The 27,170-nt window shown below is 38.8% G+C and overlaps 1 protein-coding gene across 1 annotated transcript in view; it reads right to left on the bottom strand.

The window, feature by feature from the left end:
* LOC126471100 (RNA transcription, translation and transport factor protein) overlaps positions 1-26,095 on the bottom strand; it is a 28,596-nt gene extending 2,501 nt beyond the window's left edge. The window contains exons 1-2 of the mRNA XM_050099177.1: positions 25,904-26,095; positions 18,422-18,646 (exon numbers count right to left, since the gene is read on the bottom strand). Coding sequence (XP_049955134.1) covers positions 18,422-18,646; positions 25,904-25,964 — 286 coding nt within the window. The 5' untranslated portion in view covers positions 25,965-26,095. The remainder of the gene's footprint in view (positions 1-18,421; positions 18,647-25,903) is intronic.
* Between the last annotated feature and the right edge of the window lie 1,075 nt (positions 26,096-27,170).

Here is a 27,170-nt window from a genome sequence, read left to right as displayed (position 1 = left end):
GGCATTCGCTTCAGAACTGTTCCAGAGATTCAACAGGCAGTAGACTGCTCCATTCACGCGATCCACAGAACAGGCTCTGCTAATGGTATTCTACGCCTTCCACATCGCTGGTAACAGGTTCTACGCAAAGCTGGTGACTACTTTGACGGACATTAACAGGCGCAAACATGTAACTCTTTTGTATCGGTTGTGAATAAACAGTTGCCATTATTAAAGTTCCAACCCTCATATGTTTAAATGTTAACATTTACTAACTTCTTATATTAGGAGTATCATCCCATCCCTTATTTTAATTGGTAAATTATCCATTTATCCATTCTAGCAGTAAAAACTATAAAAAGTACCTTTTTACATAAATGCCCCAATTTTGGGTATTTAAAACTGTTGTTGTTGTTGTTGTTGTTGTTGTTGTGGTCTTCAGTCCTACAAAACTACTTTGGGCAAATTCCCATTTATAAATGTCCTGCCCACTGGGCATTTGCCCAGCCCAAATCACTAGGTACATCACATGGTAGTTTTCAGTTATCATTAATCTTTGGTAGAGACTGAATTTTGTACATACTGAAAAAAAGATGAGCCTTGAAAAACAAGTTTTCCTCAATACATTGCATTTCGTATGAGGTAACTGCCTCACTAAGTCTGTTTTTCTACAATCAAAAATTTTGTTTCATTCAATGGGTTGCTTAAGATAACAATAACAGTGCAGGATTCAGAGAGTAAAGTGACAGTAATTCTGCAATGACCACAAGGGATTCTTTGCTTTTTCGATCCACATCCCATTGTCTACATACAGAGCCAAGATGATCAGATCATTTCCATAATTCCCAATGAAAATACGCATATCTGCATCACTCTTTTTGAAATCTTCAAGAATTTACGAAATGTTTGATTCCAACAATGAGAAGTCTGCTTAAAACTGTACATTGTTTTTTTTAAGCTCACATATATATTCATTCTCATCCAGCATCACATATTGTGGCACCTACATATAAATTTCCTCGGTTAGTTTCCTATATAGTAATGTTGTTGTTGTTGTTGTTGTGGTCTTCAGTCATGAGACTGGTTTGATGCAGCTCTCCATGCTACTCTATCCTGTGCAAGCTCCTTCATCTCCCAGTACCTACTGCAACCTACATCCTTCTGAATCTGCTTAGTGTATTCATCTCTTGGTCTCCCTCTACAATTCTTACCCTCCACGCTGCCCTCCAATGCTAAATTTGTGATCCCTTGATGCCTCAGGACATGTCCTACCAACCGATCCCTTCTTCTAGCCAAGTTGTGCCACAAACTTCTCTTCTCCCCAATCCTATTCAATACCTCCTCATTAGTTACGGGATCTACCCACCTAATCTTCAACATTCTTCTGTAGCACCACATTTCAAAAGCTTCTATTCTCTTCTTGTCCAAACTATTTATCGTCCATGTTTCACTTCCATACATGGCTACACTCCATACATGTACTTTCAGAAACGACTTCCTGACACTTAAATCCATACTCGATGTTAACAAATTTCTCTTCTTCAGAAACACTTTCCTTGCCATTGCCAGTCTACATTTTATATCCTCTCTACTTCGACCATCATCAGTTATTTTGCTCCCCAAATAGCAAAACTCTTTTACTACTTTAAGTCTCATTTCCTAATCTAATTCCCTCAGCATCACCTGACTTAATTCGACTACATTCCATTATCCTCGTTTTGCTTTTGTTGATGTTCATCTTATACACTCCTTTCCGTTCAACTGCTCTTCCAAGTCCTTTGCTGTCTCTGACAGAATTACAATGTCATCGGCGAACCTCAAAGTTTTTATTTCTTCTCCCTGGATTTTAATACCTACTCCAAATTTTTCTTTTTATGCCTTTACTGCTTGCTCAATATACAGACTGAATAACATTGGGGAGAGGCTACAACCCTGTATCACTCCCTTCCCAACCACTGCTTCCCTTTTGTGCCCCTCGACTCTTATAACTGCCATCTGGTTTCTGTACAAATTGTAAACAGCCTTTCGCTCCCTGTATTTTACCCCAGCCACCTTTAGAATTTGAAAGAGAGTATTCCAGTCAACATTGTCAAAAGCTTTCTCTAAGTCTACAAATGCTGGAAACGTAGGTTTGCCTTTCCTTAATCTTTCTTCTAAGATAAGTCGTAGGGTCAGTATTGCCTCACTTGTTCCAGCATTTCTACGGAATCCAAACTGATCTTCCCCGAGGTTGGCTTCTCCCAGTTTTTCCATTCGTCTGTAAATAATTCGCATTAATATTTTGCAGCTGTGACTTATTAAACTGACAGTTCGGTAATTTTCACATCTGTCAACACCTGCTTTCTTTGGGATTGGAATTATTATATTCTTCTTGAAGTCTAAGGGTATTTCGCCTGTCTCGTACATCTTGCTCACCAGATGGTAGAGTTTTGTCAGGACTGGCTCTCCCAGTATCGTATCTCCCATTTCATATTCATCTACATCCTCTTCCATTTCCATAATATTGTCCTCAAGTACATCGCCCTTGTATAGACCCTCTATATACTCCTTCCAACTTTCTGCTTTCCCTTCTTTGCTTAGAACTGGGTTTCCATCTGAGCTCTTGATATTCATACAAGTGGCTCTCTTTTCTGCAAAGGTCTCTCTAATTTTCCTGTAGGCGGTATCTATCTTACCCCTAGTGAGATAAGCCTCTACATCCTTACATTTGTCCTCTAGCCATGCCTGCTTAGCCATTTTGCACTTCCTGGCGATCTAATTTTTGAGACGTTTGTATTTCTTTTTGCCTGCTTCATTTACTGCATTTTTATATTTTCTCCTTTCATCAATTAAATTCAATATTTCTTCTGTCACCCAAGGATTTCTACTAGCCCTCATCTTTTTATCTACTTGATCCTCTGCTGCCTTCACTACTTCATCCCTTAGAGCTACCCATTCTTCTTCTACTGTATTTCTTTCCCCCATTCCTGTCAATTGCTCCCTTATGCTCTCCCTGAAACTCTGTACAACCTCTGATTTAGTCAGTTTGTCCAGGTCCCATCTCCTTAAATTCCCACCTTTTTGCAATTACTTCAGTTTTAATCTAAAGTTCATAACCAATAGATTGTGGTCAGAGTCCACATCTGCCCCTGGAAATGTCTTACAATTTAAAACCTGGTTCCTAAATCTCTGTCTTGCCATTATATAACCTATCTGATACCTTTCAGTATCTCCAGGATTCTTCCACGTATACAACCTTCTTTTATGATTCTTGAACCAACTGTTAGCTATGATTGAGTTATGCTCTGTGCAAAATTCTACCAGACGGCTTCCTCTTTCATTTCTTACCCCAAATCCATATTCACCTACTATGTTTCCTTCCATCCCTTTTCCTACTCTCGAATTCCAGTCACCCATGACTATTAAATTTTCGTCTCCCTTCACTACCTGAATAATTTCTTTTATCTCATCATACATTTCTTCAATTTCTTCGTCATCTGCAGAGCTAGTTGGCATATAAACTTGTACTACTGTAGTAGGCATGGGCTTCGTATCTATCTTGGCCACTATAATACGTTCACTATGCTGTTTGTAGTAGCTTACCCGCACTCCTATTTTTTTATTCATTATTAAACCTACTCCTGCATTACCCCTATTTGATTTTGTATTTATAACCCTGTATTCACCTGACCAGAAGTCCTGTTCCTCCTGCCATCGAACTTCACTAATTCCCGCTATATCTAACTTTAACCTATCCATTTCCCTTTTTAAATTTTCTAACCTACCTGCCCGATTAAGGGATCTGACATTCCACGCTCCAATCCGTAGAACGTCATTTTTCTTTCTCCTGATAACGACGTCCTCTTGAGTAGTCCCCGCCCGGAGATCCGAATGGGGGACTATTTTACCTCCGGAATATTTTACCCAAGAGGACGCCATCATCATTTAACCTTACAGTAAAGCTACATGCCCTCGGGAAAAATTACGGCTGTAGTTTCCCCTTGCTTTCAGCCGTTCGCAGTACCAGCACAGCAAGGCCGTTTTGGTTAGTGTTACAAGGCCAGATCAGTCAATCATCCAGACTTGCCCCTGCAACTACTGAAAAGGCTGCTGCCCCTCTTCAGGAACCACACGTTTGTCTGGCCTCTTAACAGATTTTCTCCTTTCATCAATTAAATTCAATATTTCTTCTGTCACCCAAGGATTTCTACTAGCCCTCATCTTTTTATCTACTTGATCCTCTGCTGCCTTCACTACTTCATCCCTTAGAGCTACCCATTCTTCTTCTACTGTATTTCTTTCCCCCATTCCTTTCAATTGCTCCCTTATGCTCTCCCTGAAACTCTGTACAACCTCTGATTTAGTCAGTTTGTCCAGGTCCCATCTCCTTAAATTCCCACCTTTTTGCAATTACTTCAGTTTTAATCTAAAGTTCATAACCAATAGATTGTGGTCAGAGTCCACATCTGCCCCTGGAAATGTCTTACAATTTAAAACCTGGTTCCTAAATCTCTGTCTTGCCATTATATAACCTATCTGATACCTTTCAGTATCTCCAGGATTCTTCCACGTATACAACCTTCTTTTATGATTCTTGAACCAACTGTTAGCTATGATTGAGTTATGCTCTGTGCAAAATTCTACCAGACGGCTTCCTCTTTCATTTCTTACCCCAAATCCATATTCACCTACTATGTTTCCTTCCATCCCTTTTCCTACTCTCGAATTCCAGTCACCCATGACTATTAAATTTTCGTCTCCCTTCACTACCTGAATAATTTCTTTTATCTCATCATACATTTCTTCAATTTCTTCGTCATCTGCAGAGCTAGTTGGCATATAAACTTGTACTACTGTAGTAGGCATGGGCTTCGTATCTATCTTGGCCACTATAATACGTTCACTATGCTGTTTGTAGTAGCTTACCCGCACTCCTATTTTTTTATTCATTATTAAACCTACTCCTGCATTACCCCTATTTGATTTTGTATTTATAACCCTGTATTCACCTGACCAGAAGTCCTGTTCCTCCTGCCATCGAACTTCACTAATTCCCGCTATATCTAACTTTAACCTATCCATTTCCCTTTTTAAATTTTCTAACCTACCTGCCCGATTAAGGGATCTGACATTCCACGCTCCAATCCGTAGAACGTCATTTTTCTTTCTCCTGATAACGACGTCCTCTTGAGTAGTCCCCGCCCGGAGATCCGAATGGGGGACTATTTTACCTCCGGAATATTTTACCCAAGAGGACGCCATCATCATTTAACCTTACAGTAAAGCTACATGCCCTCGGGAAAAATTACGGCTGTAGTTTCCCCTTGCTTTCAGCCGTTCGCAGTACCAGCACAGCAAGGCCGTTTTGGTTAGTGTTACAAGGCCAGATCAGTCAATCATCCAGACTTGCCCCTGCAACTACTGAAAAGGCTGCTGCCCCTCTTCAGGAACCACACGTTTGTCTGGCCTCTTAACAGATACCCTTTCGTTGTGGTTGCACCTACGGTACGGCTATCTGTACCGTTGAGGCACGCAAGCCTCCCCACCAACGGCAAGGTCCATGGTTCATGGAGGGGCTATAGTATAGTAACGTGGTCTATAAATCAAATTACAAAATCTTCTGCAGTTGAAATCATGAGCAAAGTGCATAGTGAGTCATATGTCACTACTGGCGATAAAGTTTTGTTATAGTCTAGTCCAGAGCATTGAGTAAAGCCTCAAGCAAGGAGTTGAGATATATATCAGGAGCCATTTTCGGTTTTTCATGCTTGAATTTTGAAAATCTACTTTGGATTCATCATCTGTGGGTATGTTTTGACACAGTGAGCCAAGTGTCATTCATTTGAAGCACTTCAACTTGCCCTTCAATTGCACATTTCCATTTTTCTTTGTCTGAATCCAAGACTGGCTCTTTAAAAGCATTTGGCTCAAGACAATTTACAGAGTTTGCACTTCAGCTCTGGCTCCTACCACATAGTCCATAAGACTGTTGCTGATCTTCAAGAGGGTGTCCAGAATCTCGATCCTACTCTCCTCCTACTTTTCTGTCATCTTCAGCTTGTGGCTCAACATCATGTTCTCCATCTTCGTCATCAGTTTTCTCAGTGTTGGGGTTCAAAATTGAGAACAAATGATGCTTTGAAATGGGTTTACGGATGGTCAGGATTCCTTCAGTGAATTCATGCCACGAGATGCAATGATGTTCTTTTTTTGTGCACCAAAAAGTCCTTAAATGCAAGATTCTCCAGATACGTTGTCCATCAGCATTACAAAATACTTTGCACCAACAAGTTATTCAAACTGTATTGGTCCGCATACATCGCTGTGTATAAAAATGCCTATTTCTGAATTTCTTGCTTTGATTTTCTTGTTAAAAGATAAATGGTGAGACCTTCCATATTGACGCACTTCACAAAGAATGACGTCACATCAGACATGCCTATTCCCTTGATAAGACTTGTTTTTATCAAATTTGCTATCAATGTGACATTTTTATGACCCAATCTTTCATGCTACATTTGAGGTTATTTGTGGTCGAAAATTCACATCACACATTGTGTGTTTGGTACAAAAAATGTTTTACACGTCCCGTTTTCTTTTTTGGACAACAACACTTCCACTACGATAAATGTTTACAAGCTTATCTACAAAGCTCATTTTAAAACCTTTTGCCACACAAATATCAACAGAAAACAAATTTTTCCTATTTCTGTGTCATACCGCACATCATCAATTTGTCCATATTCCCAATGCCCATGTATAACTTTTTATTTTTATTTTAATTGATCCGATTCTCTTCTGTCACATTTACTGTAATCTCCAAGTGAAATTTCAATGTTTTGACATTTGTGAATTTCACTAAAACATTGACACCGAAAAGTGCTGTGCTGCAATGTCCAGTGTTGGTAAACCACACATAGCTTGTATCAGCATTCTCTCGAAAATCACTTTATCATGTGGAACTTTTTCACGTGATCCTCCGTCAGTAACAAAGAATGCAATACATTACCTCTATTTTTGTTCACTATTTTTCTTCTTCTCAGAATGGAACTTTCTCAACTGATGGTCATTCTTCCCACAAGCCCAGGAAGTAAACGTTACACTTGAATTCGAATTCACCCGATTCGGGTTCTTCTTCTTCTTCTTCTTCTTCGTGCCAGTATGAACTTCTTCCCGGCCTTGAGACAAAGCCACTGCCAGTATGGTGAATACCCCCTCCATGTCATTCAATTGCTTTCCTTTGGAGATGAGTCACTCAGGCAGTTTCAGAATAATTTGCTGATCCCTGGACACACTGTCCCACGTCATGACTCAGAACATTTCCGAGGATCTTGGCCATGATTGCTATGTCTGATACGGGTACACCCATGTCCTTGAGGTTGACAGTCAATGTTCACGATTTGTGTGATATGCCGCGACACTAGAATACTAGCCTTCATTCGGTACGAATGAAAGTTTTACATGAGAGACAGTTTGTTCGCTTTGAATGGTTTTCAGTGAATCATGAACAATTTCTCCCACATTTCATGAGTGGTAGTGCATGTTATAAAAAATTCAAGTTGCAAATACTCCACCATGGTTGAAATTCACTCTCTTTTAGCCACAGTATTCCAAGTAGACATTTTCAAAATCTTCAGATTTTGCTATCTGGCCATCCACCACATCTCAAATGATGTAGTTGTCGAACAAAGCCAGAATTTTAAATTTCCATAGTTGCAAATTTGATCCTTCGGATTTCACTATCCTTCGAGATACCTTCATCCAACATGGCACAATAAACTATGCACGAGGTGGCTCAAACATGTATAAAAAAAAGTCATCATAAATTTCTGTCTGAAATTCTGCAATTAAACTGGGCCCACAACCTATTAAGGTTTACAGTATTAAAATTCGGATACAGGAATACAAATTAGGAGTTTTTATTAAGTCTTAATGCAAAGCAAAGTGCCCTGAATGGCAGACAAACAATGAATAAACAAATGGGGGCTACATCAAAAGAAATGCTGTAGTGTCATCAATATCTTAGACAGGGAGATTTTAAAAGCAAAAATAACATTTCAATTTCTACACATACATCCTCCACAAGACACATTATGGTGGTGTTGGAGGGTACCTGTACTACTACTAGCATTTCCTTTCCTGTTCCACTCACAAATAGAATGAAAGAAAAATGAATATCTATATTCCTCAACATCAGCCCGAATTTCTCTTAAGGCTCCTTACATTAAATGTATGCTGGTGGCAGTAGAATTTTTCTGTAGTCAGCTTCTACATTTTCTCAACAGTGTTCCTTAGAAAGAATGTCGCCTTTCCTCCGGGATTCACATTTGATTTCCTGATGCATCTCTGTAATACTTGCAGCCCTCCACTGAATTGCTTCGGTATCTTCTTTCAATATGATCTGGTGTGGATCCCTAACACTGAGCAGTACTCAAGAATGGGTTGCACTGGTGTCCTATATGCGGTCTCCTTTACAGATGAACCACACTTCCCTAAAATTCTCCCAATAAACCAAAGTAGACCATTCACCTTCACATCCCTACATGCTCGTTCCATGCCAAGTTTGTTTTGTTTGCAGATGATACAAACATTGCAATAAACAGCAAGTCAAGTACAGATTTGGAAACTGCTGCTAATCAAATTTTCACCAACATTAATAAGTGGTTTTAAGCTAATTCACTGTCATTAAACTTCGAAAAGACCCACTATATGCAGTTCACATCCTGTAAGAGATTTCCTTCCAGCATGTCTGTAACTTATGAAGACATGCAGATCGAAGAGGTTGACAGTGTTACATGGTATTACAACTTGAAAATAAATTCCACTGGGAAGGGCATACCACAGAATTGTTGAAGCACCTAACAATTCTGTATTTACAGTGCGAATGATGTCAGATATAGGATATATAAAAATTAAAACTTGCATACTTTGCTTACTTGCTTACTTTGCTTACTTGCTCATATTATTGCTTACTTCCATTTTATTATTCATATTCTGGAATAACTCATCAAACCGAGCAAAAGTTTTTAGAATGCAGAAAAATGAAATAAGACTCATTTGCGGTGTAAGTTCAAGATCATCATGTAGAAACCTCTTCATGGAACTGGGTATTCTAGCTGCTTCCTTTCAGTATATTTATTCCTTAATGAAATTGTTGTCAGTAATCTGTATCTATATCCAACCAATAGCTCAATACATAGTATCAATACTACAAATAATAATAATAATAATAATAATAATAATCTGTATAAAGACCTAAAATCACTTACCTTGGTCCAAAAAGGGTTCCCATATTCAGGAACACACATTTTCAATAAATTGCCAGCAACTGGTATAAACTTAAGTTTCAGATAAAGCACAGTTTAAACATAGTTTGAAAGACTTTTAGATTGGCAACTTCTCTTCTGTAGACGCATATCTTAACAGGTAATGTTACGCTTAAGAAAAATGTATGACAGATTTCAGTTTTGACAGTATTTCGTCACACCAGTCAAGAGTAGGTATTCTGTGTATGATAAATTTATTAAAAGTGCGTAACTATGTTTCATTCTGACAGTGTATTAATTCTGTAAATAGCAATTCCAGAATAGTGTAATATATTCACATATTTTGACTGTCTCCTGACAGGTGACCAGGGGAGTGAGTATTATATTCAAATATTTTATGTTATACTTTCTGACTTTTTCCACACCCACAAGAACCATCTCATTTTTTCAGTCTACAGAAGTCTCATTTGTTTCGTACAGCTTTGCAATGTTACACCAAGATATTTAATCAATCGATTGTGTCAACCAGTACACTACTAATTCCTGTTATTCGAATTCCTATTTTCGCATATTCTGTTTTGAAGTGAGAGTACAACAGCCTTTGCTTCCACAGCATTTTCTTAATTTCACATTAAACCATGATGAGTCTTTTCCATCATTAATCCACTTACTCAGAACATACTTCTCCAGAACATGATTTACAGTCTGTTCAAACTTTGCCCCTGTCATAATGGGACTAAATGATGTTAATTCATTGTCTAAGTTTGGCAATAACAACCACTTATCTTCTCTTTTTAGCAGAAATATTCACCCAGTCTTCTTGATTGATTTATTAACTTTAATACCCACTGACGCTGTGATGACATCATGGTCACTAATCCCTGTCTCTATACCAGGGTGTATACATGGAGGGGGGAAAAAAAGAAGAAGAAAGAAAGAAACTGGATTTCCCAGTTGAAAATACACTTTTTCTGTGTTAAGTGACAGTATACTTTTCCTCAGCATTGTAAAACTTATCAATCCTTTGAATGTTTATGGTTTTATACACCAACGTAGAATTTCCTGGCACTTTAGAAAACGAAACTTAGGAAAAATAAAAACATGTTTTGGAAACATCTTTGATGTCCAGTAACATGTACGCTGCATATTTTCGTGTTACGGAGTTATTAATTCGAATTCCACCAAACACCGCATGTTACTTTCTGAAGCATTGAAATTGAGATTGCGACATGCTTTTGTAAGCCAGTCATAGCTCACGTCGCGTGATCTCGCCAGTTAATGACAGCACAGGACAAGTGATGTAGTCAGCCAATAGCAAGATCACTCTTAAGTAGCACGAACACACAAATAAGAAAAGTTAATGGTTTAAATTACAAGAAAAGCAAAGCTTTCAAATATAATATTGGTCTCAAAGATTAAAAAGCTGCGAGAGAAGCTAAACTTCCACATATAATGTTGATCTTTTTTGCGCATGTTACACTTTAAGCGACATCACACAAATTTGTCAGTAAAATTTGTAATAACAATGAAATGTCTGATCTGAGCTCAAAATTCCTCTAGATGGTCGTCCTCAAAGAGTTTATTTTAAATGAGAGTCAAATGTTTTAAGAGATTCATCACACATTCTCGCACATAGTTCATCTTGTGTGAAAGGAAATTTACTTCGAAAGTAATGCTTTTCAAACCACTATTTGCAATATTTTCCCGTGACCTGTTAGAAATAGGTTCGTTTCAGCATTTGCCAGAGAGCGCCAAATAACAGGCGTCACTGCGCTTGCGCAGCTACGATGATGCAGGAAGCCGGTATTTTCATTCGTGTAAAACATTAAAAGATCTTGCATTATGTCATATAAGAAACAAGACATCAGAGGACACTTCAAGAGCATTGGAATTTTGTGCAGATGTAAATTTTCTTGGAGTAACAGTACTGTACTATCTCATGTTTGGTTCTTTATTATGGCATAATGCCATATGAGATAGAAGATGGAAAACGTGCACTTGAAATGCTGCGAACAGTTGAAACCAGCCAACAGTGTCAAATTAAACACTTCATTCAAAATAAATTGACTGGCTCAGCAGAAAAGATTAATAAAAGCCAAATCTCTTTAGCAAACCGACAAAAATAACTTTGTTCTTCTGCATGGCAATTAATGATTGACTGTTTCAGTCTTCCGTAATTATGCAAATGTATTTTGATTCACTTGATAGCTCCTGGCCACAGAAATCCATTTTGTTTTCATTTAATGTGAGAGCAATAAATGAAGAGGAAACAGCAAAATCACTAAACGTAAACACAGGTCACATGGAGACTACCCACCTCCCCACTACAACACAGACTGCTCTGGGCATCAGCCCCAGAACTACGTTATATCTAAACCAGGGCCCAGCCACACATCTGTAGCCAGAAGTGGGAGAAGGTACTACTCATACGTGACTCAACTGTGCATGCACAAGAGCCCACCTGCAATTGCTCAAACGAATCTAATGTCAACAGTTGTCACATCATGCTCATCAGAGGCAGTTTGTTGTTAGGAAGCATTAGTCTTCCTAAAGCCTTTGACACACTTTGCTGTTGGCAGACACTTGTATGAGCACTGTGTTTTGTTGTTGTATATGGCACATTTCCTTTTCAACTTAAGTTTTATTTTTGTTTTTGTTTTTTCTTTCGTTCATGATTTTTTGCTGCAGTATTATTCTGCAGAAGTGGGATACAGTAATATCTTTGTTAGAGTATTAGTTCTTACCAGTCAAAATCACAAAAATTTAACTGAAAACAAAAACAATGAAAAATTCCCGGAATTCTAAAAACCCCAGGGTTGTTCCTGGTTTTCTCTCGGATGAAAGAATTCCCAGGTTTTTCCTAGATCTCCCAGTTGTCCCAGGCCATATACACCCCACTATACTGACTCTGTAAATAATGTCAGGCCTGTTTGTAGTATAAGGTCTGAAGTGTTTCCGTTGTGTCTGAGCTGTCTGACTGTCTATTTAATTCTATAAATTATTTAATTTTTAGAAAACCTGTTCAAAAGTACTTCGCAAGACTATCTGCCTGTACCCTCCACAACGAATCCATACACATCCTAGTCTATAATTGATTGGTTAAAGTTTCCTCCAACTAATATTGCTTGATCTCAGTATTTTTGCACTGCTGACCTAGACTTTCTTTGAATGACTCTAAACCTGCCACAGCAGAATTGAGTGACTGATAAAAACTCCTGACAATTAACCTACACCTGTTATATGTGACCAGATAACTTCATTGTTCCTAATTAAATTTGACCACAATAGGGTCAATAGTTCTGTCAACTGAAATGAATTTGTCTTTTTGATACATGTTCCATGAATCACTCAATACCTCAGAGCTTTCTACTTTGGCTCTCAGTCCTGAGAATAATTTGAATGTGAGAAATTTCATGGAGGTCAGTAAATCTGGGAACTCTGTTATGAATACTTCGACAATTTACTGATAAAACTCTTGACCTGTGTACCTCAAACTACCACTTCGCCTAAAAAAGACCCATGTGCACTCCACAAATACTCTGCTACATGAGTAGCTGCTTCCTTTGTGTAGTGCACTCCTGACCTATCAAGGGGAGTCCTGTAATTCCCCACCCAATAATGCAGGACTAGAAATCTGCAGCCAAGATGTCAGAGTTGGCAAGACTTCAGTTGAGATGTTCCATTTGACTCCAAACCAAAGGACCACATAGGACCCTGACCACCTCTGGGAAAAATACTGCACACTGCAAGCTTTGCTTGCACTCCGCCGTGTGAGTCCAGCACCTGTCACCACTTTCATGAGCTTCTTGAATTAACTGAGGATGGCTCATCGGTGTCAATGATGTGAGCCACAACTTGCAGACGACTGCTCCCTACACGCTTGATAGTTGCAGGCAAGGCCTGCTCTGCATCTCAGATGAGCCCTGTGGCAAACATACCAAGGCTTCCTTCCTAGTCCTGAAGGAACTGTCACTCGTCCACTCACGGAGCGAATAGATGAGGCCGGATGGTCAGTCTCCAAATTGGCCTCAAGTGACGTGAGTGCGTTGTTACCCACCACTACATGCAGGCTAGTATGGCAAACACCCAAGAGCGGTTATTTGTCAAATACATACTTCCTACCATTAATTGTGTAGTTGGCTCTGTAATGGTAATAGCCGAGGTTTTATAATACTGTATTGCACTGGCCCTCTTGTTACTCTCCAAGAACAATTTATGATCCAATGGAGCCTTATGTGGTGAAATTAATTCCACAGTAGAAATACTGATCCCAACAATAACACCATGTTTTAAATTTCAACAGTCAATTCACACTTCTTACCCTGCTCAAGTGGCTTTCCTTTTACAATCAGCTGAAGTTCAACATTTGTTCAATTTAAAAAATAATAGGCTTCTGTGAGTCATAACTGAATGTGAATCAAATGTTGCGCTGCATGGTATAAAATGCCTCAGGTAACAACCTTGAAGTTATATCCATCCTTCCGGGAATGAACAGCTCCTGAATGAAAAGCTGTACTGGCCACTATAGTTATTGTTGGTTTGAGGAATAGGACCAAGACTGTCTCCCACCATGGGTCACAAAATGATTACTTAGCCATGCTGTACACTGAAGTTCCTAAAGAATTTTCTTGGTTTTCACCTTCAAATGGCTTGCACCATCCAGTAACCAAACATTGACAGAATGAAACATGTTTCTAAAGAGGCTTATAGTCTAGCCAATAACATAAAAACAAGTCAATAAAATAGCTACAAAACACTGACACATATCTTTTCACATACCAATAACTTAGCCATCCCATACAGGCTACTCTGAAACACATTTGCGTGTATACAAACAAAACTATTTAACATTTTTTCTTGGTAAAATGAGAAACAATCTACTGTGGCACATGTTAATATCTCTCTCTTATTTCAGATAAGAATCTTGAAAAATTTACTTATTGAGGTGGAATCATTTTCCTCAAAGGCACTTTTAGGAGGACAGAAGGGAAACAAATTGTGTTCCCAACTACCTCCTTACGAATCTATCAGGTGCATTTCTCATACTGCTTTAAGGGAAGGAGATACTAAGGGAAATGAAAAAATGAGAATTTGGTTGACACAATGCCTTATTTGCTCAACAGTTCAAACAACAAGTGAATACATTTGGCATATCAAACTTCAGAGTTTTCTTAAAGAAAGCTGAAAATCAAACAATGTAGTTAAAATAATTTAATTGTATAGATAAAAAATCTACTCAGTAAGTGGTAGCAGAACACACACATAAAAGAAGATTATAATTAGGCAAGCTTTCGGAACCAGTGGCTCCTTCATGCAGTAGGACTGAAGGGGGAGGAAGAGGACTGAAGGAAAAGGATTGGAGAGGTCTAGGAAAAGGGGTAGATTTTGGAAAAGTCACCCAGAACCGTGGGCCACGGGAAACTTATCGGACAAGACGAGAAGGAAAGACTGACTGTTGGGGACTGCACTGGATGAGATTTGAAAACGTGAGGGCTTAAAGGTGGAAGACAGGGTAATATGCAAGACAAAGATTATTGCTTAAACGTCGTGCATGAGTTACTAAGAGTGAAAAGCTAAGTGCATTGTACATAACACAGGTGGGAAGAGGACCATGAAAAATAGACAGGTAAGACAATGAAAGGCGTAGAAAACTAAAACAGAGTGAAGAGATGAGTAGTTATTGTGAATAAATGTTGAGATGGAACAAATTAACATAAATTAAGGCCATGTGGGTGGCGAAAACTCACAGGATATTGCATGCTGTCTGTGTACACCCTCTGCCTATGCCTAACTGATAATGTGGTGGTAGTCATGTTGATGTAAAAGGCCGAACATTGTTTACGTAACAGTTGGTATACAACATGTGTCATTTCACAGGTAGCTCTCCCTTTGATAGTATATGTTTGGCCACTTACTGGGCTGGTATAGGTGGTGATAGCAGGGTGCATAGGGCAAGTATTGCAGTGCGGATGGTCACAGGAGTAGGAGCCTTAGGGTAGGGAGATGGTGCAGAAGGAACACTGGGTTTGACAAGAATATTGTGGAGACTGGAAGGGCGACGAAAAGCTACTCTAGGTGTGGTGGGTAAAATCTCAGACAGAATGGATCTCATTCCAGAGCATGATTTTAAGAAGTCATGGCCTTGTTGAAGTAGATGACTAATACATTCCAGACCACGATAATACTGAGTGGTGTGCTCTGAAGTTGTTTTTTGGAGGGATCAGCAGTACCAGTATTGGATCTGATGGCCCAGGAAATCTGCTTTTGAACTAGGCTGGTCGGATAATTACATCCAGTGAAGGCTGCGGTGAGAATGATGTGTATTGCTGTAAAGAGTTTGCATCTGAACAAATATGTTTGCTTCAAATGCCAAGGCTGTACGGGAGAGAATGTGGAAAGGACAGCAATGGTCAAAATGTAAGTACTGTTGTTTGTTGGTAGGTTTAATGTGGACAAAAGTGTTTGAGCTAGCCTTAGGTGAGAACGAGATCAACATCAAGGAAAGTGCCATGGGATTCGAAACAGGAGCATCTGAAATTTAACTGGGAGAAGGTATTCAGAGATTCCATGAATTTTAACATGTCAGTCTTACCACGAGTCCATATGGTAAAGATGTCATCAATGTATTTACACCAAACTAGAGGCTGAAGACTTATGGATCCCAGGAAAGGACCCTCCAAGCAACACAACAAAAGGTTGACACAGGATCGAGCCATCCTGGTTACCATGGCCGTACCGCTGATCTGTTTGTATGCCTGTACCTTAAAGGTGAAGTAGTTGTTGGTACGTATAAAACTGATTAAAGTGAGTAGAAGGGATGTCATAGGTCTGGAATCAGGTGGGCACTGACTGAGGAAGTGTTCAGCAGCAGACAGACCATATACGTGGGGGGTGTTGGTATAGAGGCAGGTGGCATCAATGGTGACATGCAAGGTGTGTGGTGGGAGTGGGATGGGCACGGATTTCAGATGATGTACAAAATGGTTGGTATCTTTGATACAAGAGGTAAGCCTTTGTACTATGAGTTGCAGGTGCTGATCAACTAAGGCAGGTATATGTTCGGTGGGTGTTTAGGAGCCAGCAACAATAGGAAGGCCAGGACGATTGAGTTCGTGGATATTAGGAAGAAGGTAAAAAGATGGAGTGAGAACTTTTATGGATTGAGGTGTTAGTCCTTGTCAAGGGCTTGAGGTTTTAAGGAGGGACTGCATGTCAGTTTGAACCACAGGGATGGGATCTTGATGGCAAACACTATATGTAGAGGTGTGAGACACCTGGCGTAGACCTTCACTAACATAGTCCTTCCAGCCAAGTACCACAGTGATAGATCCTTTGTCTGTTGGAAGGATAATGATGGGGTCATCAGCTAGTAGAGAATGTAGAGGCTGGAGTTCTGCCTAGGACATGTTAGGGTCATATTGTAGGGACCTGAGGAAGGATTGGAAGCAATGCTCGATGTGAGGAATTCTTGGAAGGCTTGAAAGGGATGATGGTGGATCAAGTTGGGGTAGTAGTCAGAATTGTTCAAAGGCAGGGTTCAGTGTCAGGTTTTCAAATCTCGTCAGATGCAGTCCCCGACAATCAGTCATTCCTTCTCATCCCGTCCAGTAAGTTTCCCCTGACCCGCAGTTCTGGATGACTTTCCCAAAATTTACCACTTTTCCTGCACCTCGCCAGTCTTTTTCCCTCACTCCTCTTCCTTCCCCTTCCATCCTTCTGCTTGTAGAAGGAGCCAGTGGTTCCGAAAGCTTGCCTAATTAAAATCTTTTATATCTGTGTTCTGCCACTGCTTGGTGAGTAGATTTTTTTTTTTGTCTATCCAATAAATTATTTTGTCAAAAATTGACTGTTTTCGTTGTTATAAACAATGTAGTTAATACCTTAAGAGCCACCAAAATGCAGTTAAAATCACAATACTAATTTCAAGGATATAAAGATCAGGCAAGAATATACGATTTCCTCAGTGTTTTATTTGAAGCAATTTGCAATTCTCACATGTCTAGAGCAATATTTTTTCACTTTATTTTTGCCAAGTGTTGCCCTTCTCTAGAATAATTTGATAGCTTTTGGCCACATTCCTAAGTAGGAGTTTGTAATGACATGAGCTACTCACTGCACTGGAGAATAATATGGATGAGTACTGTAGTCGAGTTGGTGTATGGAACTCCCTGTCGCCTTGGTGTGACAGCTTCGTGTGCCTCACTCAACCAATCACATAATGCAATTTTGTACATTTGGAATTGTCAATGCCTCAGTGCTGTCACAGTTACACAGACAACTACTTTTCCCTGCAGTCATTAACTCTACATAGCTGAAACCTGGCAGCAACACTGCTAGCTGTGAGGAATCTTCTCATGCTGACTCAACTATAGTAAAATTCCCACATAATTTTGAATAGCTTACTTTGGGGCTATGGGCAAACCTTATCTCGTAAGCAGTCAGGCCCCACTGATCCGCAAAATTTCAACTTGACGTTCAAGCAGAAACTGGACATTTAGGTCACCGAATTGCAGCAGATGTCCAATGTGGTATAGCCATAGGCAGTGTGATGACATCTAAACAATACAGGATTCAGTACCCATATACAGAGCTCCCACACCATCGGTGGAAATACCTGTTAATCTCTCTCCTACTGCAAATGCAATTTAAATACAATTTTCGCTTCACAACAGGATGAGGTGACAGCATTTAGATGCAGTGGGGTGAATAAATTTCAGAAAAAATACATTCACTTCCGATCATTATCTTGGTGTTCAAGCAAAGACAATTAACAGTACAGCAATTAATCTGTTGCACTGTCTATCAACCAACCATTTCCTTTCGGGAACTTTTTGTACGAGCACAACTGCCTGCTTTCCACTTTATTTCTGATGTACCAACCTAACATTCTGCACAATAGTGACTAAACAGATAATACACATATATATGTGAAAACCATTGGCAACTATAAACATTATAAATTGACAAAATGCAAAACAGTCTTTTAAAATATCATGCAAATAATTAGCACTGTATATGTATTCAATGAAAGGTATTAAGTTCAATTTCATTAAAGCAGTATTTTATGTGCTTGGAAGACATGATAATACAAGAAAGAGCAATAGATAGGTGTGGCAACATTTCTACATAAAAGAGAAGAAAAACCCGGCAGACAGTGTGCAAATATGGACTTAACCTGTAAAGCTATTAATACATACCATTGTCAGCATATTCAACTCTAACAGAGAAGCTCAGCAGCCATTCAAGTTGTTCTGTCATTTTTTCACTCTGAACTGGACATGCTAAATCATGCAAGTATTGACAGAAGGAATTGTTCCACTCTGGAGAGTCCACATCTCTCAGTCCCTTTCTATCTTCTATTTTGTAATGTCTTATTTTCTGATCCTCCAGCCACAGGATCAGGCTCCGACACTCTTTTTCATCTTAAAAGAGAAACAAAGAGTTAAGGGTCTTTGCAACAAATATTTAAAATGGATCACACATTAAAAAAGACACACTAGTGCTTCTATATTGGGTCACAAAATACAACACTAAACTGTGAAATGGATTCCAGTCTCAACCATCCCATTCCTCTCCAAGATTTCTTACTGTGCCATCAGAAGGATATGAAGAGTCCTTTAGAAGAAGAAAATCTGTCTATATAAAGCAGTAGGGCTTTCATACAATGTTCTTTACACCACATATATTCTTACACCACATATTCCTAAAATTTGTAGTAAAGCTTTTTATAACTAGATTTTGTTTTCTTGTATTATTTGGCTCCCTTTCTACTACTTATGTCTACTAATCATTCGCCAAAATGGATGCACGTAGAAAAATCATATTAACTGAAGCATTTGAAACTGCTTCACCAATTCACCACACACCTGTCACCTTCCAACCTAATTTAGAACAACACTGATGCAAAAAGAACATTGTCAGTGTTCTGTTTTCTTTCTTTTTGCACTTTTAGGGTGCAACACGCCATACCATCAATATGGTAGGGGACGAAGACAACACCCAGTACCGCTGGGTTTGATCTGAAGTCTAACACAATCAAACATGTGCTACCTAAATAACTACACAAATAATCATGAAGTTGACAATTTTAAAATACATAACAAATAATGCTGTGCAATCTATAGAAAAGTAATAAAACAAGCAAACTATTATAGATTGTATGAGAGTGGATTTTACGATGGTGTGAAGAAAAATAATGGCTTTCAATTTTTTATATGAAAACTATTACAGCTTTTTAAATAAAACAAATATTATTAATGTTTTAAATCTTTGTTCTTCATATCTACATACTTATTTCTCACCACAGTCACCCTCGAAATGTACACATTTCTCCCAATGAAAGACCAGTTTGTTGATATCATCACTGCAGAATTTTTTACTCTGTTGGCAGAGCCACAACCTAACCTTCTGCTTGCACTGCTTCATCACTAACAAAGAGAAGTCCTCAAAGGTGTTCTTTATGTTTTGGAAACAGATGGAAATTGAATGAGGCAAAGTTGGGAATGTACGTACGATGATAAGGACAGTGAAATCCAGACGATGGATTGTTTCAGATATATTGCAGCACTTGTGTGTGGACTGGCATTGTCATCTCAGTGAAGAGGGTGCTCATTGTGTGGACGAACTTTTTGAATTCGAAACTCAGTTACAGCACGCCGTTTCTGTTGCACACATATAATTATGTTACACAATGCCATGTTATGTGCTACATCCGGAGCCCACTAGCTACAGAGGGCTGCAAATTCATAAACATGAAGAATAAAGATTTAGAATATTAATAATGTTGTTTTATTTAAAAAACGTTAAGAGTTTTCACATACAAAATTCAGACACATTACTTTTCAGCGCATCCTAATACATAATAATTAATTAATGGAGGAATCTAATAATTATGAGAAAGGCATTTTGAACTTAATTGATAACAAGCAATATACTGCATACAAAACTTTATACATAAATGAAGTGACATTACATCCAGAAAACATACTAAATCCTACAATGGCTTTTTCACTAAAATAACTGAGGACCTAATAAAACAACAAGAGCAATAGAGCTAGAAGTTCTTATCAGTATTATATGAAAGTAATAAAAGCATCAATATTTCTCCATGAAGCTTTACGCATTAAAGTGCCTACAGTCATAAAATGAAATAAATAAATAAATACTCCAGACTTTATTTTAATGAAATTGTGGGAAATACATTACAGAATCATTAACTCGTACGCGCTCTATCATTCATAAATATAGAGAATAACTATGGGAATATACATCTCAACACAAGCTTAAAATCATTAATGAAGTAATGGGTAGGTTACCTTTATTTTATTTTTCTTGTTTATATTTTGTGCCCATCACAACTTCACAGTCAGGCAATAAAATTCTTGTCGAGGTCTATTTGTTCCTTCTCAATTAGTCCAGACTGCTTTGATTTTTAAATTATTATAAACTGTTTTTACACAGTACAAAACGGATAGGGACTGTGCTTGCTGTGTACAGACATTAGGAGAATTGGTCCCTGCCTGTAAATAGCTGGAAGCTGCATTGGCTGGGGTCAACAGACTTCACGCTATTGCTTTGCACAAATACATGGAGGAAGCCATAATCCTTTAGTGATGTTGGTATCCTCTGGAATCCCCGTTGTCACAACATTTTCCAGTGCACATCTAACCATGGTGTCTTCACTGAAAGGTGCATGGTGGACTGTGGTGGATTCGTGTATCTCTGGGTGGAGTGTGGATGTGAGAACTGGCCACACAGCTGCCCCTCTACTAGTCAGCAATAGGTACAAAGCACTACCCAGTGTTGATAACACATCTGGCCCATCACAACTGTTGGGCCAGTGGCTGATTTTCCTGGTAAGTTTGGACAAATGCAGAACCAAATATGCCAGTCAATGGAACTCCTACATAGGTGGGTAATAAAGCCCCTCAGAGAAATAGCAGGCAGACCAGGAAAGAAGGCCAGCATGGACTTGATAAGTACGCTGTGAGGTCCCGTTCGGGATGGGGAGGATGCCCAGCTAGTGGCTATTGAATGTGATCCTCTGGTTTGAAGCCGAGTCAAAGGTCTAAACCGGATGATCTGTCAATTCTACAACAATATAGGAAGCGCTACTAGGGGAAAAGTTTAGTACGATATAAGTATTCTGCAGGTGCACCCACGGTAAAGTATTGAAAGTAACAATGCCAAGATAGTCCTAGGAAGAGAGTTGATTGAACCCAGAAGTTAACAGCAACTAACTCCTAAATTCAAATTGAAATATACGTCACAAGGACAGGTTACACACCAATGGTGACGGCGTATTTACTGAAGTAAGGAATTAATTTTCTACCACTTGGTGGGGTTGTTATGGAGTCTTAATGTAAAATAATCTGGGTGAAGTTAAACATCAAAGCTGGAAGCTGGGCCAAATATGTTAATGGGAAGCTTTTAAACATCACCTGCATCAGAAGCTGTAGTTGCAGAGGGCTTCAGAGAGAACTTGCAGAGTATTGTGAATAAGCTTCCTGATTACCTTATTCTAATGGGAGATAGGGACTTCAATTTCCTGGCTGTTTATTGGAAAGAGACATAATCAAAACTGGTACTGTAAACAGGGATTTGTGTGATGTTACTGTGAATGTCTTTTCTGGGAATTACTTCAAGAAACACATCTGAACTTCTGAAATCAATTAACACACAGGAGGGCATCAGTGATCATAATTTGTGATAGGATGAGTGAGTGATAGTGGTACTATTAGGAATGTAGTAAAGATAGGAAAATATTTTTGCTTAGCAAGAGAAACAGAATACAAATTACAGAGTGTCTGTGTAGTCGACATCCAGTATTTGAAATGTAGGAGACGAGGTACTGGCGGAATTAAAGTTGTGAGGATGGGGTGCGAGTCGTGCTTGGGTAGCTCAGTTGGTAGAGCACTTGCCCGCGAAAGGCAAAGGTCCCGAGTTCGAGTCTCGGTCCGGCACACAGTTTTAATCTACCAGGAAGTTTCATATCAGCGCACACTCTGCTGCAGAGTGAAAATTTCATTCTGGATCCAGTATTCAGTTTATTTTAATTCGTATGGATAAAGATGTGGAGCAAAAATGGGTAAAAATAAAAAGCACCTAAGATAAGTATGTGACAGGCAATGTTTTTACAAATGGGAAGGACACACAGTGGTTTAATAGCTGTGTTAGACAGTTTATACAAAACCAATGAGAGCATCTCAAATTTAAGTGAAAAAAATCTAGCTGGCAAATAAAAGCTGAACAAAGTAAAAATGAGTGTAAGGAAACAAATGAGAGTAATGTTGAATGAATTAGAAAATAACAACCCTACAAAGGTTTAATGTTATGTAAAGTCAGCACGCAATACAAAGGTTTAATGTTATGTAAAGTCAGCACGCAGATTGAAATCTATGTTGAACTGTTTAGTGACCATACTGGCAGAGATGGAAGATTAAAGAGACAAGGATGAAATATGGAATTCAGTCTTTCAAAGCCATTTCACTGCAGGAGGTCGCAATTTGGTTTCTCCTTTAATTCAACGCACAAATGCCAAAATAGCAGATACTGAGATAATCATGGAATAGGGGGAAAAAAAACTGCAACTGCTTCATAGTGAAAGTAATCTCGAATGGTTGAGATAGGTGTAAGATTCTACGGAGACTACTGGTCTGGGAAAGAACTTGCTCCCCCTCTAACAGCAGTTAACTGAATGTCGCTGGAGCAACAACAGGTACCTAGAGAACGAAAAAAGTGCAGGTCATCCCAGTTTCCCAGGGGGACAGTATATCAGATGCATATATAGGCATATCACTAATGTCAATCTGCTGTAGAATTATGAAACTTGCTTTATGCTCATATATTATAGTGTCTTTGTAGAATGAAAATTTCCTCTATAAAAACCACCATAAATTCTGCAAACACAAGCTTTTCAAAACTCAGCTTGCTCCATTCATCCATGAAGTCCAGACCACTGTAGAAATCAGCAACCTGGTTGACAAAGTGTGCCTTGACTTCAGGAAGACATTTAATACACTCTGCACTCTCTCTTGCTGGGAAATAAAGAAGACATGAGACTGAAATCAGGATTTCCTTGCAGATAGAAGTCGACAACATGATATTCTTAATGGAACGAAATTGACAGATGTGAAGATAATTTAAAGAGTAACCCAAAGCAATGTGACAGGACTGGTACCATTTACAATATATATAATGGCCTAGTGAATAATGTCATAGGATCCATGACACTGTTCACAAATAATGCAATTGCCTATAAGAAGTTAGTAATGGCTTAAGTCTGTGACAAACTACAGGAAGACCTGCAAGGGACTGACGACAGCTGCAAGAATTGGCTGATGACCCTGAATGTAAATAAATATAACATGTTGCATATAAATAGATGAAGAAGTCTGCTGCTGTACAATTACACTATTGGTGTTAAATCACTGAGAGCAGTAAATACCATAACATGCCTACAAGAGACCATTCTACAACAGTGGTTCCCAACTGACACCATTATTCCTGAGTGTAATCAGACGTTAGTTTATAACCCCTTTCCTCCAACATCAACATTAGCAACAAAGTAAACTTTGGGAGAGGAGGACGAGGAACCCTCGACCAGGTACATTTTTAAAATGATGGACGAGACACAAAATTTTGTTTATGTAGATGCTGTATTAAATCTAAAACTAATGAGTCAATTAGACAATTGGTACTGCTTAGATATAATGACTTGCTTTATAGAATTATGAATTCTCCATCCACTATGAGTGCTATCTGCAACTCCTTCACAGAAAAGAATGGTAATTATCCACATTGATGGTTGATACTTGTTACAAAGCTTGCTTCCCCTGCAGCACTCCTATCTCTCATGACATTTGCTTTAGACATATCCTGCATCCCTATTTAAAATCAGTTAAGTAAAACTATGTGACAGTACTTAAGTCTACTACTTGTAAATCACTTGGCTGCAGTCTTCTTACCTCTGAACTGACAGAAATTGGAAGACTTTGGGCTGCCAATGCATTGCGTTTCATTACTGCCACTAATAATAATAATTATACAATGTTGGCCATCAGCAGTGTGGTCACAATTACATAGTTGCTGTCGTGTTGTGGTGTCAATTAGTTCATTTATTGATGTAAAGTTAATAATGAAACAATTTCCAGTCTATTGTGGGAACTTGGAAAAGGCATTTTCATGAAATATTTAAGCATATAACACCCCGATTTTACTGCCATGAACATGTACTACATGTGAGTAAGGGTGGACGATGTGAGGAAGATGTTTGCACATTTGTTTCATAAAATGTAATTCCCACCACACTGTGTAACATGTTAATGCTAGTTATTTCTGGTAATTTTTATAATCAGTATTAAAGTCTCACGAAATAGTGATAATAGTAACAATCTTTTTTTTTTTTTTTTTTTTTAAAAAAAAAAATAGTTTCTTGCAAGAAATTCAATTCAACTTCTCATTGTTACCCCTCAGGGGGTAATTGCCCTCGGGTTGGAAAACAATGATCTAGAGCGGCATGAAGTGGAATGACCTAGCCATAAAATAAATAGTATGAAAAGGATGCCAGGCTCAGATTCATAAGAAGCACCTTTAAAAAATTTAATTCATCTATGGAAGTGGTTTCCAAAAGACTTGTTCAATGGATCCTTTCCACATTTAAGTTATGTTACTTTTGAAATTTCATGAGAGTAAATTCTGGGAAGAGTTAGGCAAGGTATTATTACCTCCTCCCATATACGTGTTTCAAAATGATCACAATGAGAAAATTCGAGTTATTACAGAGATATAGGAGCAATCATTATCTCCATGGCCCATTTGTGAATGGAATACAGAACGAGGGGAATAATAGATAGCGGTACCAGAAGTACACAACACCACACACCGTCGCGTAGCTTGCGAAGTATAGCTGCAGATATAATGTGAGGAAACATAAGCAGGACATCATTTAAGGAGGCTTGGCATACACATACAACTCATACTATTATATTCATTGTACTGATAATTCTTAAACAAATAGTGCTCATTAAAATTAAATGGTCTCTTATGCTACCATGAAAACAGGCAGCATTCTAACCTACTTTCGATTAAATGAAGAACCTTTTATAATCACAAATATGTTCTGTGTTTTGATGTACGGGTTGGGTTGGGTTGTTTGAGGAAGGAGACCAGACAGCGAGGTCATCGGTCTCATTGGATTAGGGAAGGACTGGAAGGAAGTGCCCTTTCAAAGGAACCATTCCGTCATTTACCTGGGGCGATTTACGGAAATCCCGGAAAACCTAAATCAGGATGGCCGGACGCGGGATTGAACCGTCGTCCTCCCGAATGTTTGGTGTACGCACTCCATTTAATTAACAATGGAAATTAACGAAAGGAAATATCAACTTACACAGTAAATTGGAAAAAAGTTATTACTGAAGTAAAATTTGTACACACTAAGTAAGAACTTTTTTATGTTGTTATCGCAAATCATAAAACACAGGCTTATGAAAAGCTGTTTCGTGTAAAATTCTTAACAATGTCGACTAAAGTTGATGCTTGAAATACGTTCGCGCAACTTTCCATGGCTGCGGCTATTGCAAATTACGAGATGTCAGGATATTGAACCATAATTGAAACATGACTGATGATGACACTTTGCAAAAGAGCAAAAATGCATTACAGCACTACTTACTAACCGTTGACGTTAAAATCCTTGACTGGATACTCAAGAGCTGCAAGCTTTCTCTTAAACATCATGCCGAAGGTGATCTCCTAAGGCTAAGGCTGTCAATAAACAGTTTATAATAACACACTTCAAAATTCAACATTCACACAGCACTCGCCGTCAATGCAACATTTACAATCCTGTGCAAAGATCATAGCAATGACAATGAACACCAATCACCAAAGATCATTGGCAAATTCGTACAACCAGTGACCACCACATTTAACATAACAGTAGCAACACTTCGCCTCGATTTTGTTGCCTCTTGCGCCAGCAGCGTGCCAAGGGGCCAGTAAGTAAAACCACAGTCTAACGTAACAGTCGCGACACTTTACCTCGACGTCGCTGCCTACTGCGCCAGTAACGCGCCAACCGGCCAGTAAGTTAAACTGATAGGTTCGGGGCGATCGTGAAAGCGAAAGCGAACATTGCGGTTGTTTATTTTGGTTTGCACAATGCTTTTTACAAACGGGAATAAAATGCAGCAACAACAGGAAGAAGATACCACATCTGTCTTTTTTTAGGTTTCCTAAGGATTCTCAGAGGTATATACCATCATGTTACTAAACTTCAGCGTTAAGATTCGCTTGCAAATTACATTTGTATTGATGATAACTGTTTCGTTTTAGGAGTAGAAAATGGCTAGTGAATAGCAGAGGAGATCTTATGAAAAAAGACCCTGTTAACCTTTATAGTAATGTTAAGTTTTATCCACTACATGTCGAACAAAACCAGTTCATGGCTACAGACAAAAATAAACTGGTGTGGAATGCAGTTCACCGCACTGCCTGACATTCCAAATACGCCACCTCAACTGACAATGAAGAGGAGACCGCCAGAAAGGTTCGACAATCCGTTAAAAGCTGTAAAATACTTCTTTGGCACAAAAGTTCCTCTTTCCATATATCAGTGCCAGATTCATCTGAATCGTCAGCACAGACCTGCTTTGACGATGCACTGGTAAGATTAAGTGCAGTTATTCGTGTTTAGAAAAAGCGTGTAGAGTATCAGAATGTGCAAATCGCTAGGTTTCGCGGAAAACAGTTGTGGGACAAGTAAAGTGCCTGTCATTTTAAGTACAGGTAGAAACAGAAACTGTATAAGAAGGATCAAGTGAAGAAGGACAAACAAATTTTGAAGACTATAGGATCCCAATATTTAAAAAATGATGCCCTTGGCTTGTTGTTAAACCATATTAGCATGCCATCTGCAAGATGGAGAGGCAAAAGTAAGCTGTT

The sequence above is a fragment of the Schistocerca serialis genome, chromosome 1 (genome assembly GCF_023864345.2).
Source record: "Schistocerca serialis cubense isolate TAMUIC-IGC-003099 chromosome 1, iqSchSeri2.2, whole genome shotgun sequence".
NCBI lineage: Eukaryota > Metazoa > Arthropoda > Insecta > Orthoptera > Acrididae > Schistocerca > Schistocerca serialis.
Note: the sequence above shows the minus strand (reverse complement) of the source record. Positions and strands in the feature narration are given on the sequence as shown.